General features: G+C 38.6%; 1 protein-coding gene across 1 annotated transcript; it reads left to right on the top strand.

Moving 5' to 3' along the window:
- The first annotated feature begins 4,109 nt into the window (after positions 1-4,109).
- LOC137951018 (transcription factor bHLH162-like) lies at positions 4,110-5,307 on the top strand. Its single transcript, XM_068797618.1, has 3 exons — positions 4,110-4,243; positions 4,554-4,880; positions 5,035-5,307. The coding sequence occupies exons 1-3, from the start codon at positions 4,157-4,159 to the stop codon at positions 5,146-5,148; spliced, it is 528 nt and encodes a 175-aa protein (XP_068653719.1). The 5' UTR covers positions 4,110-4,156; the 3' UTR covers positions 5,149-5,307.
- Positions 5,308-18,195: the final 12,888 nt, after the last annotated feature.

The following is an 18,195-nucleotide window of genomic DNA, read 5'->3' as shown; positions in this document are numbered from 1 at the left end:
GGTTCATAGTTATTGTTGAGCCAACAAGATTATGAAGGTGATCCTTCTTTTTTTTTTGGATTGTTTCTATGCCAATGGTGATTTTTGAGTTGGTGATGCCCTGTCTAAAGGCCTCAAAATTGAGGGAAGGGTTGTCGAAGCTGGGCTTTCCACTACTTTGTCGTAAAATGCATGTATACACGAGGTGAGATCTTGCCCATATTTATTTTTTGGACCCTTTGTCCATTTAATGGATTTGATACCACATCCAAATATGGACCTTGGCTCCACTTCCTAGTTCTGAAGGTCACGTAGATGAGCAAGGAAGTTGTGCTTGTTAGACCTGATTTTATGCCTCATGTCCGATATCCGTTCACCTCCTTCATATGTGAGAGCACACGTGTGCAAGATTCGACTTGTTGTTCTACTTCCTTATTCTAGAGTTTATGCTTGTTGTCATAGGTGTGAGTACTAACTTATGTGTAGGACCTGATTTCATGCCCTAGGTCTAATTTCTACTTCCTCTTATGTATTTTATGCGTACGCTAGTCATCACATGTGTAGAACCTATTTTCCTACACCAGATCCGAAGTTCTAATTCAACACCAATCCATCAGAAGGGTTCAGAGACGATCCGGGTCAGGCTTCTTTGGAAGTTACCTTTAAGAGGCTTTTTGGAAAAGTGACTTTTTTGGAAAGTAATTTTTTATTATCTTTTTTTTTTCTCTCTATTTTTTAATGATACATAAACCCAAGGGTTTTTTCTTTCACAAGTATGATCCAAAACATCTAGATGGAAGTTGTTAAGACATTTTGAGCCTCAAATCAGGTCACATGGTTGAAACTTGTGTGAGAGTGTTGTTGGTTTAGTTGTAAGGTTGGCCTTTGTTACCCAATCTTGTAGGCTTTGAGGCAGATGGCCTCATAGCTTGAATCATGATTTTTTTTTATCGAATTAGCTTGAAATACCACATGTTTAATTATAAGCCAACCTTTTTTGGCCTTGGCTTGGGCTAAGAATAAAGCTTCAAATTCTCACTATACATTCAATATAGCTATGCAATTAGTTCCATCCTTTGGTCCTGGATTTGCAAGCATTGAGGTGGGTGACCTCTTCACTTTTGTACTAGTGTGACAATTCACCTTGGTTCAACTTGATAATGTTGCAAAATTATTGTTCGAAGTTGGTGCGGTTGGAATATCTCAATTATCAAATATTTGGTCACACGATTGGAGCCCAACCAGCAAGTGTTACTAGTTTAGTCATAAGTCGACCTTTAGTGACCCTGTCCTATAGGTTTTAAAGGAGTTTTGTGCCATTGATTTTCCCATTAGTTTGACTTGGTCTAGAAGTGCAACATGTTCAATCATAAGTCAGCCTTTTATGTTCTCAAGTTGGTTTTTAGGGTTTGAAGCAATATTCCCTTCTTGACCTTTTTTTTTTTTTTTTGCTGGGTATGATTGGAAGACATGGGCTAGCCAAAGTTTGAATTTGGTCCCTTTGAATAGTGAGATAGATTTTTTAAAGCTTTATAATAATTTTTTTTTCTAATTGCAGTATGGTTTAGTTTAAAATTGTTTTTGCCTTTCTAAATAGTGAAGTTGATTTTGCCGATACTTGTCATACGGTTTTTCACTCATGAAGAGGTATTATTAAATTTTGTTTGTGGACAAATTTTTCCAAAACTTTATTGTAGGCTTTTCCAACAACAAGGTTGTTTAGCCAAAACTTTCTTTTGAAGCCATCGAGCAGCATGCCAAATTTTGCTAAAACTTGTTTTGGGTTTTTCAACAGTAAAGAGGTTTAGCCAAAAGGTTTTTCTGGGCATTCTTGAGCAACATGAATGATTTTATACCTTTGCACCAGTAAGTACTCTATCAACAATGTACCACCTTCGTTAGAGTTGAAAAAAGCTCTCAGGTGGGGGACCCTTGCTCCTGTTCCGCCTATAGTCAGTTGTGCACCCCTCTCCCCTCTTCTTCTATTCAGTTGAGAGCTTGTCCCCCACCATTTTAAATAAATAAATAAGTAAATAAAATAATATATATTAAATATTAATACCATATTTAAAACTAAAATTAGTATATACTAATATCTATATTTATATAGAATTATATTTGTTATGAACACACTTAAGTTAACGAGAAGTTGCAAGAAAGCAAGGAGAGGGCTCTTTCTTCTTGTTTGGGTGGCGAGAAGCTTTGAATCTCTTTTTTATGTTTATAATAATATTATTTAAAATAAAATATTATCTCAAAATTTAAATATTAAATTTATTACTTTATTATTTTTCAATCGATTTTATTCTTTTTATATTATAAATTTTATGTATTTAATATTTCATTATAATTTTTTACTAATTATTTTTAAAAATTCGTTTTAGATTTTCAATGAAATATCTAGCGGGGTATTTGTTAAAATTTACATTAAATTTTTAAAAATAATAAATATATAAACATAAGTTAATATAAGTTAAAGTGTGCCCCATCTTTCTCTTTAATCATCAAATTTGAACTAAATGATTTAAAAATTAATTGTTTGAATTTTAATATATTTATTATCTTATATATTCATGATGCTTATTTGATATTTTTTAATTAATTTTAGTAAAAAAAAAAGATAATAATAATATTATTATAACATAATAAAATAAACGATATTTCTGTAAATAAAATATATTTTAAATAAAAATTAGGTTTAACTCGTATTAGATGGGCTTTGTTCAAACAATGAACGAGTTTAAACAGTGCTCTGATTTTTTACTTAAATAAATTGTTACTCCATGGCTGGCACTACGGTGAGGCAGTTGACCAATAAGAATATGGACCACGAGATAGTGGGACTTCTGTCTAAGAGTTTCGGCTAACAACGTCGGTCGAGGTGGACTACATAGAATTGAGCCACACCGTGGTCGGACTGGAGCCATCCTAATCCACGCATTTCTTCGACTAAGAACGACGTGTCGCTCAGACCTTTCAGAAAATCGACACGTCCCCCACTCTGGAATTCTGTGAACGACTTCGGCAACGATGGAAGGAGGAGAGAGGAGGCGGAGTCTTCCACCCTCTCAAGAACTCCATAATAGGAACGCAACTAGGCCAGCGGTTTTCGGTTGATACGTGATTCACGATCTCACTCATTCTCTGCCTCTCGCCTCTGCCAAAGTAACTAAAGATCATATTCTGAGATGATATGAATCATGTGGGAATCCTGTATCCCCCTTCCACTACAAGCAATCCAAATCGGTTTTGTCGCCACGAGAACCGAGAATCAATCAAAGTGCACAAAGCCCGACCTGGACCATGGTGCTTTTCCGATTTGATCCTGTTGCGCAGTACCCATAAAGACACTAAAACACTACCCTAAGTTGGAAAACGAAAAGGACGAAGCTGCTTTTCTTCTTTTCAACTGTTCCCTTCTCGGCCTCTCCCACGTCATGCTTCAATCAGATTCCTGGCCGTGTTTTTCCACAGGCCTTTGAAAATTATTCTCACCGAGATGGAAGCGCTTTAATGGATCGTTGGAAGACTCCAAAAATCATTTCTCCATCATGCTTCTTATCACGCATTGGATATGGAAATCCCATAGGCGTCGTTAGCAGTGAGACTTGAGGAATGGAGAATACGAAAGCAACGGAAGATGGAGCCCCATATTAAGGCGTTCATATTAAGGCCGGTGCAGAGAAAAGAATAAAGATCTCTGTGACTGAGCAGTGCATAATTATCGCCATGGGCGGCTCAGTGAAAGATACAAAAATTTGCGAGACTTGGAGAGAGAGCAGAGGAGCCCACCAACGTGAGGCTCATGAACCTTTAGGTCACATTTACAATAATCGAGCTTTTAATCATTTGAACCGACACGAAGTGAATACTTAATCAGTTAATCGCGGTCGGTGGCACACAGCCGGTCAAAAAAGGATTCGTTCGAATGAATAAAAAGTCATTGAGTTTGATGGAAAGCCAAAATATTAAATAGGGGAAAAAGAATCATAATTAGTCATCTCTTCTCCCACTCCTCATCATCTCCTCATATCGTAATCCGACAGAGATTTTCTCTGCCTGTGTCCTCTCTTCTATGCTTTCTATCCGTATTAGCATCTGACGACCCTCGTCACGTTGTCAATTTGGAACTCACTCCAGAATATATTCGAAAAACTTGCAACCTTCCTCGTCAAAGATGGATCGTAAGACGATAGAGAAAAACAGAAGGATACAGATGAAAACCCTCTTCGCCAAACTCAATTCCCTCGTCCCCCAACAAAAGGTACGCCTACCGTATTCATATTTTTTCAAAGAAAATTGAAGGGAGAGGCATAGGTTTGCTCTACCTCTCTCTCCCACACTCTTCTTGCATATTTCTGTGTTAAAACCCTTCTGCTTGTGTTTAAAATCAGTACTCCCTTACAGCTTCTACAAAGTTGCAAGGCAACAAGCATCTAATGGGCACTCGAGACTCGAGAGCACACAATGCTAAATTCTGTGCTTGGCAATTGTGGTCCAATCTACTTATAGCTGCCAATTTTAGGATTTAATTGCAATGTTGGTTTTTTTCTCGTTTTTTGAATCTTGTCTAGGAGGCCATAGTGCTCCCAGATCAGCTCGAACAGGCTGCAATTTATATAGAACAATTGCAAGCGCGAATAAAGAAGCTGAAAGAGAGGAAAGAATACTTCTTGGGCATAGCCAAGATAGACGGAACGATGAACGCGGTGGATTTAGAACCACTTCAAATTGAAATTCGCCATGTGGATTTGGCTTTAATGGTGGTTCTAGTAGGCCGCTTGGATAGTCAGTGCATGTTCTACAAGTCCATCAGAGTTGCTGAAGAAGAAGGAGCTCAAGTAGTGAATGCAAGTTCCGCTGTCGTTGGTGACAAGATCTACCACATCATACATGCAGAGGTTGCTACTTCTCAAGTACTCTGGCTAACCTGTTCTTCTGTACCTCCATTCATTCAAGCAATTGTGCCTCTTATGGATTTCATGCAGAAACAGTGAACACAGAAGCAAAAGAGTGACAAGTAACAAAGAATATGATTCCTGATCTTGTTTGCAGGTCACGGATGCTATACAAGGATTTCAGGCTTCAAGAATTTCAGAAAGACTGAAGATGCTTGTTCAAGAATTTATTCATTCTCGTCAAATCAAAACGTCGCCCTTAGCAGAATAACAGACGAATAAAACTGGTTCAAGGAAGTTCATAACCCAGCGACAATGGTAAAACTGTAGGCAGCAAGTAATGGTACCACAAGAACTCTTTCCCAAACTTTCGCTTTTATATAGCTTGGAATGAAGTTAATGTCTGCTGATACTTGCCTATCTAAATGGACACGACCTGATTTTGATTGAAATTTTCGAAATTGATTGCTAACGAAAGTCTCCCAGTACTGGTAATTTCAAGTGAGAAAATTAAGATAGTTTCATCAGCCATTAGTAGTGTTAGATATTGCTCTGGTTGTAGCTGATGAGAAAAACTAATGCTTCTCATCCTAGAGTTGAGACTACATATCCTTCATCTTATCCTCATATTCCTCTCGTAGAGAATTCAACACCCCTTGAGTTAGGCAGTCAGAAATCCTCAACTGCTCCTTAGTCTTAGCTCAAAGCCCCCTGAGTTTAACAACTTGTCTTTAACATGTAACGTACAAAGAAGAGGAAAATGCATCAATGTAAGACTTGAAATTATCCACCCTTACGTCCATATGGTCTTAAGGACATGGTCTAACTTATGGGCAAAAGTATGGATTATAAATCCCTCATGCCCTCTTTTCTGAATCCTCAAACTCCTCATGGATCTTCCTACTAAACTCTCTGAGACCTTCATCCACTCTAGAACTGCTCAATAGGCCCCATTCTTATTAGTGTGAGGGTTTAAATGGAGAGACATCTACATACACATAAATTATACATAAATTAAATAAATAAACTACAAGTACAACTTAATCTACATTATAAAAATACACTAGTATTGCCAACTAACTCAGTTGGGTCTTTGAGACATGATCAGCCTCCCCAAATAGCTCATATTCATGCTTCTCTGATAATGAATCAATGAAGGAATGATCTTTAGAGGATGCATCATGTGCAGGTAGTATCCTAGGTGCACGAGGAGAGATGATAGAATATGACATAGGTTTGAAGGATACATTTCAAGGTGGATATTCAAAAAACGTAATTGTAGGCTATATATTAGCCCCACCTTCTTTTACTTAGTCAGTTGTAGATCATGTATACTCAATACTGTCATGTGCTGTTAGTGTCCTGTTTTGTCTCCCTACTTGTAGGACACTACAACTACTTGTATATTATTACTTGAGATTGAAATGGAAAGCAATGCGTTTGATAATCTTTATGGTGTCAGAGCATTAGCTGTCAAAAGAACAACCCCTCCCTTTTTCTTCTATTCGTTCAATCTTTGTCCCATTCTTCTTCTTTCACCCAGATCTGCCGAGACTCCATATAATTTTTTTTTCTCTCCATCTCCAATCCTTCTTCTCCACGCTCAGCCTCCTCCTAGGACACTCCACTTGCTCCTCCTCATCACTCAGCTACAATATCAACTATTGCGCGCACCACCATGTTAGGTAATTCCACTATTCCTGGTACAAATCTGATCTCCCTCAATGCTTCCTCTCAAATCCCCTTCAAATTAGCAAAAGATGGAGCCAATTATGCCTCATGGAAATCTCAGATGACCAACCTGCTGTTTGGTTACGGTCTCCTTGGTTTTGTTGATGGATCCCATCCCTGTCCTCCAACAGTCGATTCTGCGTACGACTTATGGATCTGGCAAGATAGGCTTGTCCTCCTGGGTATTCAAGCAACAATCCACTTAGCCATTGGTCCCACTATCGATAATTGTCAAACCTCAGCAACTGCCTGGGCCAAGCTTCAAACAAGCTATGCCAACAAATCAAACACAAGTATACTTACGCTACTCACCTCATTGATGCGGACTACGAAAGCAAGTCTTCCTGTATTAGACTATATGAATAAGATCAAAGGTGTGATTGATGACTTAGCCATAATTGGTCATCCCATGAGTGATGAAGAAATTATCAGCCATACTCTCAATGACCTTCAAGATGAGTTCAAGGAACTCACTGCTGCTGTTCGGGTTCGTGATTCTACAATCTCTTTCGAAGATCTCTATGACAAGTTATTCGATGAAGAGATGATCCTACAACGGAATGAAAACAAGAAACCAGAGGCGTCCATCACTGCTCAATTTACTCACAAAAGCAATAGTCAGAAGCACAAAGGTGGATCCCATAGAAACTACACTCCAACCAACGAAAGCTCCCATCCTTCCTCATCCAACCAACATCAGTTCAATAGCTCTCCTCATCAAGGTAACAACTATCCCATTGGATCATTTTCTCCATTCACCACTCCTTGGAGGACTAACACTCAGCAGGGCTACCTCGTATCGTTTGTCAACTATGTGACAAAGTTGGTCACATAGCAAAGGTGTGTCGCTCTCGCCCCAAATTAAATCATCCACAATCATGGCCACAAGCTCATTTAACCACCGGTGCCCCTAGTGCTTCCAATGGCAATTGGGTGCTTGATTCAGGTGTCACTCATCACATTGCTTCTGACTTGCAAATCCTTTCCATGCACTCCAACTATGACGGGAATGAAGATGTCATTGTTGGTGATGGCACTGGTATTCCTATCTCTCATACTAGCTCCTCTACACTTACTGCATCTAATACCACCTTCACTTTGAATAATATTTTATGTGCTCCATCTATTAAACAAAATCTCATTTCCGTTTCTCAGTTTTGTAAACAAAATAACACCTCTGTTGAATTTTTTCCTAACCATTTTCTTGTGAAGGATTTGAGTACAGGGGCATCCTTGGCACGAGGCCGGAATAGGAACAACTTATACGAATGACCATCCTACTCTCCACCTTCCAAAGTCTCACCCTCTACCTCCTTCACCACGACATCTGCCTTATGGCATCAATGACTCGGTCATCCCTCTCTCTCCATCCAACAAAAACTCCTTGCCAAGAAGCACATTACTTGTTTTGCGTCTCCAAAATTTCAGTCTCACTGTGACTCTTGTGCTTGTAATAAAAGTCATAAATTGCCTTTTCATGTTTCATCCCTAAATTGTCATGAACCGTTTCAAATTATTTATTCAGATGTTTGGGGTCCATCTCCAATTTTATCCAGTGACAAGTTTCGCTATTATGTCATTTTTGTTGATTACTTCATGAAATATACTTGGTTCTATTCTCTTAAAGTCAAATTTGATGTTCCTGCTATTTTTTAGCAATTCAAATCTCTAATCGAAAATTTCTTCCATACCCAAATTAAAACAGTTTACACTGATGGCGGTGGTGAATATCAGGCCTTAACACACATCCTGTGTAAATTTGGTATTCAACATCTCACATCCCCTCCCTACACACCTGAACATGTTGGCTCCGCCGAACGGAAACATCGTCACATCGTTGAAACCGGTCTTACTCTTCTTCACCAAGCTTCATTACCTCTTCGATTTTGGTCATTTGCCTTTAAAACAGCCACATATCTCATCAATCGCATGCCCTCCTCTACTATTGCCTTTGACACTCCATTTCACAAATTATTTCATCATCATCCCCATTACACTTACCTTCGTGTTTTTGGTTGTTTATGTTATCCCTGGCTTCGTCCCTATACTAAACATAAATTAGAACCTCGTTCTCGCCCGTGTGTTTTTCTTGGCTACTCCATTCCTCATCACTCCTTTTACTGTTTTGACCCACATACTAACAAAGTTTTTGTCTCTCGTCATGTTCATTTTGTCGAACATATTTTCCCTTATGCCCATCTTGATTCATCCGCTTCCTGTGTCATTCCCACCTCTTCTGCAAATTTTTACCATTTCACCGAGGGTCCACTTCACAAATAGATCGCAACCACTCAAACCCATCCACCCGGCCCCATCACTCCTTCTGCTGCTTCTTCCCCAAATGCCACTCTATACCCACTTCATTTTCCTGATCCTCAAATCTCTCCATTCAAATCCTGATCGTCGACCTCCCCCGAAATCTCGGCCTCACTCTCGCCCTCACATTCTCGGCCCGCTTCCACCTCCTCTCTTCGCATTGTTCCGCTCTCGCCTGAAATTTTGGCCTCGTCCCTAGCAAATCCAGCCACTTTGTCGCCCTACCCTTCTCTGCCCGTTACCACCCCCTCTCCTTACGGTGTTCCACTCTCGTGTGAAAACTCGGTCCATTCCCCAGAAAATTTGGCTTCTCTCTCGCCCTCCCCTCCTCTGGCCAATTCCCACTCCACTGCTCTCGCTATGCCCACCTCGCTGAGTCTCACGACCCAGTTGGTTGCTCCTATCTCCACGCCGTTGCCACCTCAAGATGCCCACGCTACGCACCCTCCATAGGTATGTTTTCGATCCTCCCCTTTCGCACATAATCCACCTTATGATTTTCCCCCCACCACTGATGCTTCTGCTCCACCCTCTCGTCCTACAACCCGATCTCAACATAACATTCACAAACCTAAGAAAATTTTTGACCTCCACACTACCCTCACAGACTCCTCTCTCATCGAACCAATAAGTTACACCCAGGCTCAGAAATATTCTCATTGGCGTCAGGCCATAAGTGATGAATACACTGCTCTCCACAAAAACAACACGTGGTCCTTAGTTCCATCCTCTCCCACCCAAAATGTTGTCTGCTGTAAATGGGTTTTTCGGATCAAAACTAATCATGATAGAGCCATTGCTCGTTACAAGGCCCGCCTTGTTGCCAAAGGCTTTCACCAACGTCCTGGTGTTGATTTCTCTCAAACATTCAGCCCTATTGTAAAACCGCAGACTGTTCGTTTAATTCTTGGTATTGCCATCTCTCAGGGTTGGTCCTTGCTCCAGTTGGATGTTAATAATGCCTTTTTACAAGGCACCTTGTCTGATAATGTTTTTATACAGCAACCACAAGGCTTCGTGCATCCTCAATTTCCACATCATGTATGTAAATTACACAAAGTTATCTATGGTCTACGGCAAGCACCTTGTGCATGGTACAATGAGTTGCGCATATTCCTTCTTGTTGCAGGGTTCACTGCTTCCTGTTGTGACACCTCCCTGTTTATTCGCACGACTACTACCGGCACTCTATATTTTCTTGTCCATGTCGATGATATCATCCTCACTGGTTCCAGTAATGTTCTTATCCAACAATTTATTACTAGTCTCTCTGATCGATTCTCGTTGAAAGATTTGGGTCCTTTGCATTTCTTCCTCGGTGTTGAAGCTTTTCGCACATCATCTGGCCTTCATCTATCTCAACGAAAATATATTTGGGATTTGCTTGTCAAAACTAAAATGGATGAGGCAAAACTTGTTATCACTCCAATGTCGTCTACTGAGACTCTTCTTCTAAATGATGGTTCTCCTGCTTGTGATGCTACTAAATATAGGCAGGTTCTTGACTTGCTTCAATGCTTGTCTCTCACCCGACCTGATGTTTCATTTGTTGTTAACAGACTATCCCAATATATGCATCAGCCATCTACTGCTCATTGGGCTGCTGTGAAATGGGTTCTTCGTTATCTAAAAGGTACTTTGGAGTATGGCTTGTTTCTCCGCTCACATTCCTCCCTTGCTCTCCATGCCTTTGCTGATGCTAATTATGCCGGCAATAAAGACAATTATTCCTCCACTTCCGCCTATGTTATCTTTCTTGGACCTAATCCTGTCAGTTGGAGTTCCAAGAAACAATCAACGATTGCCAGGTCGACTACAGAAGCAGAATATCGTGCCATTGCATCTACTACTGCTGAGGTTAACTGGATCACTCATCTTCTTCAGGAACTTGGAATTGAGCTGCCTGCTGTTCCCACGGTCTATTGTGATAATGTAGGAGCCACATATGTATGTACGAATCATGTGTTTCATTCTCGTATGAAACATATCGCAATCGACTTTCACTTCGTTCGAGATCAAATTACCAAAAACCATCTTCGGGTTTCGCATGTTCATACTGCTAATGAGTTAGTAGACTCGCTTACGAAACCTTTGGCCCGAACGTTGTTTCAATCTCATCATTCCAAGCTTAGCATTCTTCCAAATGTCTTGCGCTTGTGGGGGCATGATAGAACATAATTGTAGGATATATATTAGCCCCACCTTCTTTTACTTAGTCAGTTGTAGATCACGTATACTCGGTATTGTCATGTGCTGTTAGTGTCCTGTTTTGTCTTCCTACTTGTAAGACAGCTACTTGTATATTATTACTTAAGATTGAAATGGAAAGCAATGCGTTTGATAATCTTTAGATATATCATGGCTCTTTTTATTTAGTGGAAGGTGTTTGCTAGGAAGATATCGATAAGGTATGCATTGTTTTTCATTCATGTGAGTTTCTTGTTGTGTTTTTGCTTTTAGAATCTCATGAACCTAACAGTGAGCTAACAAGAGAGTTGACATGAATGGTGGGGGTCAGTGAGAAGAAACCTGACCACGAGCCAGTAAGAGAGAGTAAGTAGTCTAATCATAGTCATTTATCCATGAGATTGGTCTGATCTGAAGGACTTCAACTACCTCAACTTAGGTTTAGGGAAAAAACATATTTGCATGTTAAACGTGTTCCTTCTTCATAATTGCATGTGTCTGGTTAAACATGTCCCACAGAATACGGAATTGTCACATTTTTTTCGTCCTTTGGCTTTACCCTACATGGAGCTTTTTCGTATCCCCTCTTCGGATCTCAAATTCGATTTGGAGCTTTTTGCTCTCACGTCTGCATCCATCTTTGTAAAGCATGAAGCCGTTAACCCACTTTATCACTCAGAAGTGGGTCCCACATAAGACACTAAAACACTGTGCGGCCTTCTCGTCCTCTCCCTCCCCTGTCATGGTTCAATCAGATTCCTGGCCTTTTTTTTCCACAGGCCTTGTTAATTCTTCTTATCTAGATGGAAGAGCTTCATTGGATCGCTGGAAGACTACAAAAAATCCTTTCTACATCCTGCTTCTTATCACGCATTGAGGATGGAAAGCCCATAAAGACTTGATGTATGGGAAATATGAAAGCAACGGAAGATGGAGCCCCTCCAAACGAGTTGCAGGCGTTCATATTAGAAAACAATAACGATGGTGAAATTATCGCCATGGGCGGTCCAGTGAAAGCTATAAAATTTGCGACGCTTAAACAAAGATCAGTGGAGCCCACAAACGTGAAGCTCGTGAACCTTTTAGGTGACGCTAATGCCTTGAAAGTGAAAGTATTTCCACTAGTGAAAATAACCCCAAACCTGTTACTCGTCACGTTGTCAATTTGGGACTCACTCCAGAATATATACGAAAAACTTGCAACCTTCCTCGTCAAAGATGGATCGTAAGACGATAGAGAAAAACAGAAGAATACAGATGAAAACCCTCATCGCCAAACAAAAGGTACGCCTACCGTATTGTGAACAGCTTCATATTTTTTCAAAGAAAATTGAAGGGAGAAGCATAGGTTTGCTCTACCTCTCTCCCCCTCACTCTCTCTCCCACACTCCCACACTCTTCTTGCAAATTTCTGTGTTAAACCCTTCTGCTTGTGTTTAAAATCGGTACTCCATTACAGGTTCTACAAAGTTGCATTTTCTGGAGCTGATTTCACCATCCCTATTTAGCTTTACGGCATGTAAGGTAATAAGCATCTTATGGGCACTCGAGACTCGAGAGCACCCAATGCTAAATTCTGTGCTTCGCAATTGCGGTCGTATCTACTTATAGCTGCCAATTTTAGGATTTAATTGCAAGGAGTGTTATGTTGGTTTTTTCTAGTGTTTTTGAACCTTGTCTAGGAGGCCATAATGCTCCCAGATCAGCTCGAACGGCCTGCAATTTATATAGAACAATTGCAAGCGCGAATAAAGAAGCTGGAAGACAGGAAAGAGTACTTGGGCATAGCCAAGATAGACGGAACGATGAACGCCAAGTCGGTGGATTCAGAACCACTTCAAATTGAAATTCGCCATGTGGATTCGGCTTTAATGGTGGTTCTAGTAGGCGGCTTGGATAGTGCATGTTCTACAAATCTATCAGAGCTGCTGAAGGAGGAGCTCAAGTAGTGAATGCAAAGTTCGGCTGTCGTTGATGAAAAGATTTACCACAGCGTACATGCAGAGGTTGCTACTTTTTGTTGGAAGACAGGGCTCAAGCCCACACGACCAATGAAGACTCACGTATCCAAGTGTATTAGAAGATGAACCCAAACCCATAAAACCAATAAAGACCCATGCATCTAAGAGATATAGAAGATGGGTTCAAGGCCCACAGATCAAGGAGAAGGCTCATATGTCCACATACAATGATGGTAGGATGGTAAATAAAGGGACATCTTATAGGGATGACATTGATGTAATTAAGTTAAAGTTCCAGGGTTAAAACCCTATATCCTAAACCCTAATTTCAAGGGTATTATTGTAATACAGTAGTTTCATAAATCTATAAATAGAGCTTTAGGGGGAGGGTTAGAAATCAAGTGTATAACTCCTCTTCCACCAGTTTTCTCACAATGGGTCTCTCTCCTTTTTATTCCATGAGCTAAATTCATGGAGTCCTGAAAATCAACACTTCTCAAGTACTCTGGCTAACCTGTTCTTCTGTACCTCCATTCATTCAAGCAATTGTGCCGATTTCATGTATGAACATTGAACGAGTGACGAGTAACAAAGAATATGATTCCTGATCTTGTTTGTAGGTCACAGATGCTATACAAGGATTTCTGGTTTCAAGAATTTCAGAATGACTAAAGATGCTTGTTCAAGAATTTCAGAAAGACTGAAGATGCTTGTTCAAGAATTTATTCATTCTCGTCGAAATCAAAATGTCGCCATTAGCACAATAACAAACGAATAAAACTGGTTCAAGAAGTTCGAAACCCCAACGACAATGGTAAAATGTAGGCAGCAAGTAATGGTACCACATGAACTCTTTCTCAAACTTTCGCTTTTATATAGCTTGGAATGAAATTAATGTCTACTGATACTTGCCTATCTAAATCGCCACGACCTGATTTGGATTGAAAACTTGAACTGAACCACATTAGAGGATTAACTAAATCACTTCTTTACGATTGATTAAGAGTGATACTTATACAATTTGAAATTGGAAAGATAAGTGTTATAATTACAACACGAGATAAATATAATAGGATCTTATTCGATAATTGAAGGTTAATCCCTTGTTATGTGTGCCACTGTTAGAAAGGTTAATATTGTCTTGTAGCAACTGAAATTGTGAACTTGGCATTGGCTATGTAAGAAGATTTGCTTCGAGCGTTCTTGGGAGCAAAAGGATAGAAAAAACAGTAGCACTGGTAGCGGCTATGGCACACGGGATCGTAGAGAGTGCATCTTCCGATGAAGAGATGTGGAAGAGCAACGGCTGAGGCGGACAAAATCAGAGAGAGTATATCATTTGGTGAAGAGATGTGGAAAGTAGCGACACTGGTAGCAGCAGGGGCAGACATAATCGGAGTAAGTGCATTGTCCAGAGGAAGAGCAGCGGCACTAGTAGCGGCTGAGACAGACGGAATCAGAGAGAGGACATCGTCCAGTGAAGAGATGTGAAAGAGCAGTGGCACAAGTAGCCGCTGGGGAGGACAAAATCAGAGAGAGTACATCATCCGATAAAGAGATGTGGAAGAACAGTTGTTGATTTTTTTTCTTCTTTGTGCATGCGAAATTCTCAAGTGTAAGTTCACCCATGGGCGAATTGTTCGTGTATGGGACTGGGGCGTCAAGGGGAGAAATAATTTTCCAACTAGACTTAGGTATGGCTTTGTTGAGATGATGCAATTGGGGGAGAAAGTTGGTGCAGCACAAGCTTTACATGATAATATAATTACAATATAGGATAAATACAGTAAGATCTTATCCGATCACTGAAGGGATTATGTTAATCCATTATCAATTAGTTACCCGCCAAGAGTTCAGTATTCCTTTTTTCTTGTTACTATTCATTTTTGCGAGTTTAAAAGGAGTAACAATATCCAGTCGAGATTACTTTGACTTTTGGCAGACACACCACTACGAGTTCATGCTTGCATCTTGTTGGACTCTGTTGAGTTGCTAATGAGAAACAATGTGTAAACTCAATGCCACTACTCTAGGGCTTACTGAATAAAGAAAATTTGAGAAGAAAGAAAAGTAATTAAGAACATTTTCTTATGTGAATGCAATTCGAGCATTTTTTTTTCTTTTCATTTCAAATCTCATACAAGTAGTTACTTAATTTGTTGGAAGATGGGCCCAAGCCCACACGACTAAGGAAGACCCACATATCTAAGAGTGTTAGAAGATGGGCCCAAGCCCACACGACTAAGGAAGACCCACATATCTAAGAGTGTTAGAAGATGGGTCCAAGCCCATACGATATGGATCCACAGAAGATGGGCTCAAGTCCACATGACCAAGGAAGGCCCACATACCTAAGAATGTTGGAAGATGGGCCCAAGCCCATAAGATATGGACCCACAGAAGAGATTCAGTTTAAAGGTGTTTTAGTCATGTTAATCTTTTATTTATTTTGGGTTATTCAATTATGCTAAGACTTATCTTTATGTATAAGAGTTTGGTGTAATTGGATTCTATTACTTTCCTCTATTATAAATAGAGGTTCATGTACTCTAATTATATAGGTCAATAAAGTATTTCTCTTTTCCGTAAATTCAACATGGTATCAGAGCAGGTTCTGTGAGTTAACTTGGTCAACCCACAGAGATAATGAGATCATTTTCTCTAAACTCTAAACCCTAAGTCTAGGTTCGTATTTTTTTTCTTTTTAGTCACTACACCCGTTAGTTTTCTTTGCGTTTTCACCTCTAAACTGAGCTTTTCATATTGCAAATTATATATTGACGGAAAGATATTCGAATCTACTTTCCAAGAAAAACAGAATTTTTTCCAATCGAAGTTATTTACAAAGAGAAATTGATATTTGAAGCAGTGAAGGTCTGATTACAAATGTGGTTCGAGCAGCAACAAAAAGCTTCAACTTTCGAGGTATTTTATGTTATCAAGAACGAGATTTTATATGGAGAATTATATATCAAAAGAAATATTTGTAAGTATATTTTTTACCTATTCAACCGATTCTCAATCTGAGTTTTTTTATCTTGGAAGAGTCAATAGTCATGCTGGCAAAAGGAGAAACAATACTTAATTCGGCCAGATTACAGAGACCGAAATCTATCAGATTATTTATCTTCTAATAATTATATTTTATGAAGAGAAGTTATACTTGGATGAAAAGTATTTAAGTCTATTTTCAGAAGGAGAAAATTTCATGTCATTCTGATCTATATTTAAAAATATATTTGTATAGGAGTAATCAAAGGTCATGTTGGTATTCTGTTGCATTGAAAAATCTAAATTTAAGAGCATTGTTTTGTGTAACTTTTTGAGTTGCTATATCCGGAAAATATCTCACTTCTCCCTAGTTTGAAGGTTTATTTATACATCTCTGTTATTTGGGTTTATTGTTACATCTATGATATTTGGTTCAAGCTGGGATCACTGCTATTACCTCCCACCTTGAGGGGGAGAAGTAGAATAAAGATGTATTTTATTCCATATGTTGTTGATAAGTTTTATGTGACCAAAATATTCCAGAAGGGGAGAGCACAAATGAAGTTTGTGCATCTAAGAAGGAATTTTTATATCGGATTATTTCATGGGTCCTTTTACAAGGTTTATTATTTTGGTTCTTGTTATATGTTGGAAAATTGTCGTGTTATATTCAGTTGCAGATATTATGTCTCTTTGGATGAGACATTATTATTGAAGAAAAGGTAGCCTCAATATATGTTACGTCACTGTGACGAAGGAACTTATTACTACATCCACTACACGTAATGACATCTATATTATTTTACCGTGATGGAAGAGTTTATTACTAACTCAATGTTATATCCGTATTTTGGATTATTTAATTATGTTAAGACTTATATTTAAGTGTTAGAGTTTGGGTGTAATTGGGACAAATATAGTTTTATTATAATTGGATTCTTTTACTTTCCTCTATTATAAATAGAGGTTCATGTACTTTGATTATTTAAGTTAATGAAGTATTTCTCTTTTCCATAAATTCAACAATTTTAAAGCTTTAAAACTTTTAATATATTAATCCATTTCTTATTGAGAAAATTTTCGCTTGTAGAAGCCTCAAATTCGCTAGCAAAACTTCATTCAATGAAAAAAGTGCTGGCGTGTTTACGTTGCTACAAATTCTACTAGCTAATTTTAAAACTCGCTTCTAAAGTTTAAAAGTTATAACAACCAAATCAATTTAAAGTTCAAAAGAAACAAGTGGCAAAATTCGACTTCTCTAGAAGAAATTCAAAACTCTGTCAATGAATTTGAAATTCGCTGGCGGAAATCAACTTTCTACTAGCAAAAGTTTACATTGTAATAGGTTATAAATATAAAATTAAAAAAATTTTAACAAGGAAATTTTACAATTTGGTCGTAGTTGTCTAAAATTTAAGAACGAGTTAATCATATTTCGTTGGAAAAATATTTGAAACGTAAAAAATTTTAAAAACCTTATTGCAATGTAAATCTTATTTTCTTTTGTAGAAGCAATTACTTACATAATATTTTTATTTTATATTTAACATTTTAATAATTAAAATAAAAATAATGATCAATTAAAATGTTTAATTAAATCTAATTAAAGGATAAAAATACAATAAAAGTAATTAAAATTTATAAAAATTATAAACACAAAAATTTGAATTATAAAAAAAAGAATATACTTAAAAAACTACACATCATTCCGTGGAGGATCCGAAGAAAGACTAATGGTTCTCATCCTCATATTCCTCTTGTAGAGAATTCAGCCCCCCTTGAGTCAGGCAATAAGAAATCCTCAACTGCTCCTTAGCCTTAGCTCAACGCCTCTTGAGTTTAGCAACTCATCTTTAAAATGTAACGTACAAGAAGAAGAATATGCTCGAGCCATATTTTAAATGACTAAGTTGGTAAAGCCATCTGAGGTTGTTTCCTTCTGATTCCTTCTAAGTGATTCCAAAGACAGAATTCCACCATTTGAATGCCCACATCAAACTTTCTGCATTAGAATATAGTTCTAAGCTGTAAAGATTAGAATTAAGGGTTTGTAGCTATTACCCGGTCTCTCATCCCTACGCAACATGTCCCACAGAATCGGCAAAACTCTTAAAATTCCACGCCCGTCTTTG

Source organism: Aristolochia californica, unplaced genomic scaffold, assembly GCF_029961685.1.
Source record: "Aristolochia californica isolate CCGP_79_NKW_82.1479 unplaced genomic scaffold, dmAriCali1.0.hap1 SCAF_1, whole genome shotgun sequence".
Lineage (NCBI taxonomy): Eukaryota > Viridiplantae > Streptophyta > Magnoliopsida > Piperales > Aristolochiaceae > Aristolochia > Aristolochia californica.
The sequence above is the reverse complement of the archived record's forward strand: the minus strand, read 5'-3'. Positions and strand labels throughout refer to the sequence as shown.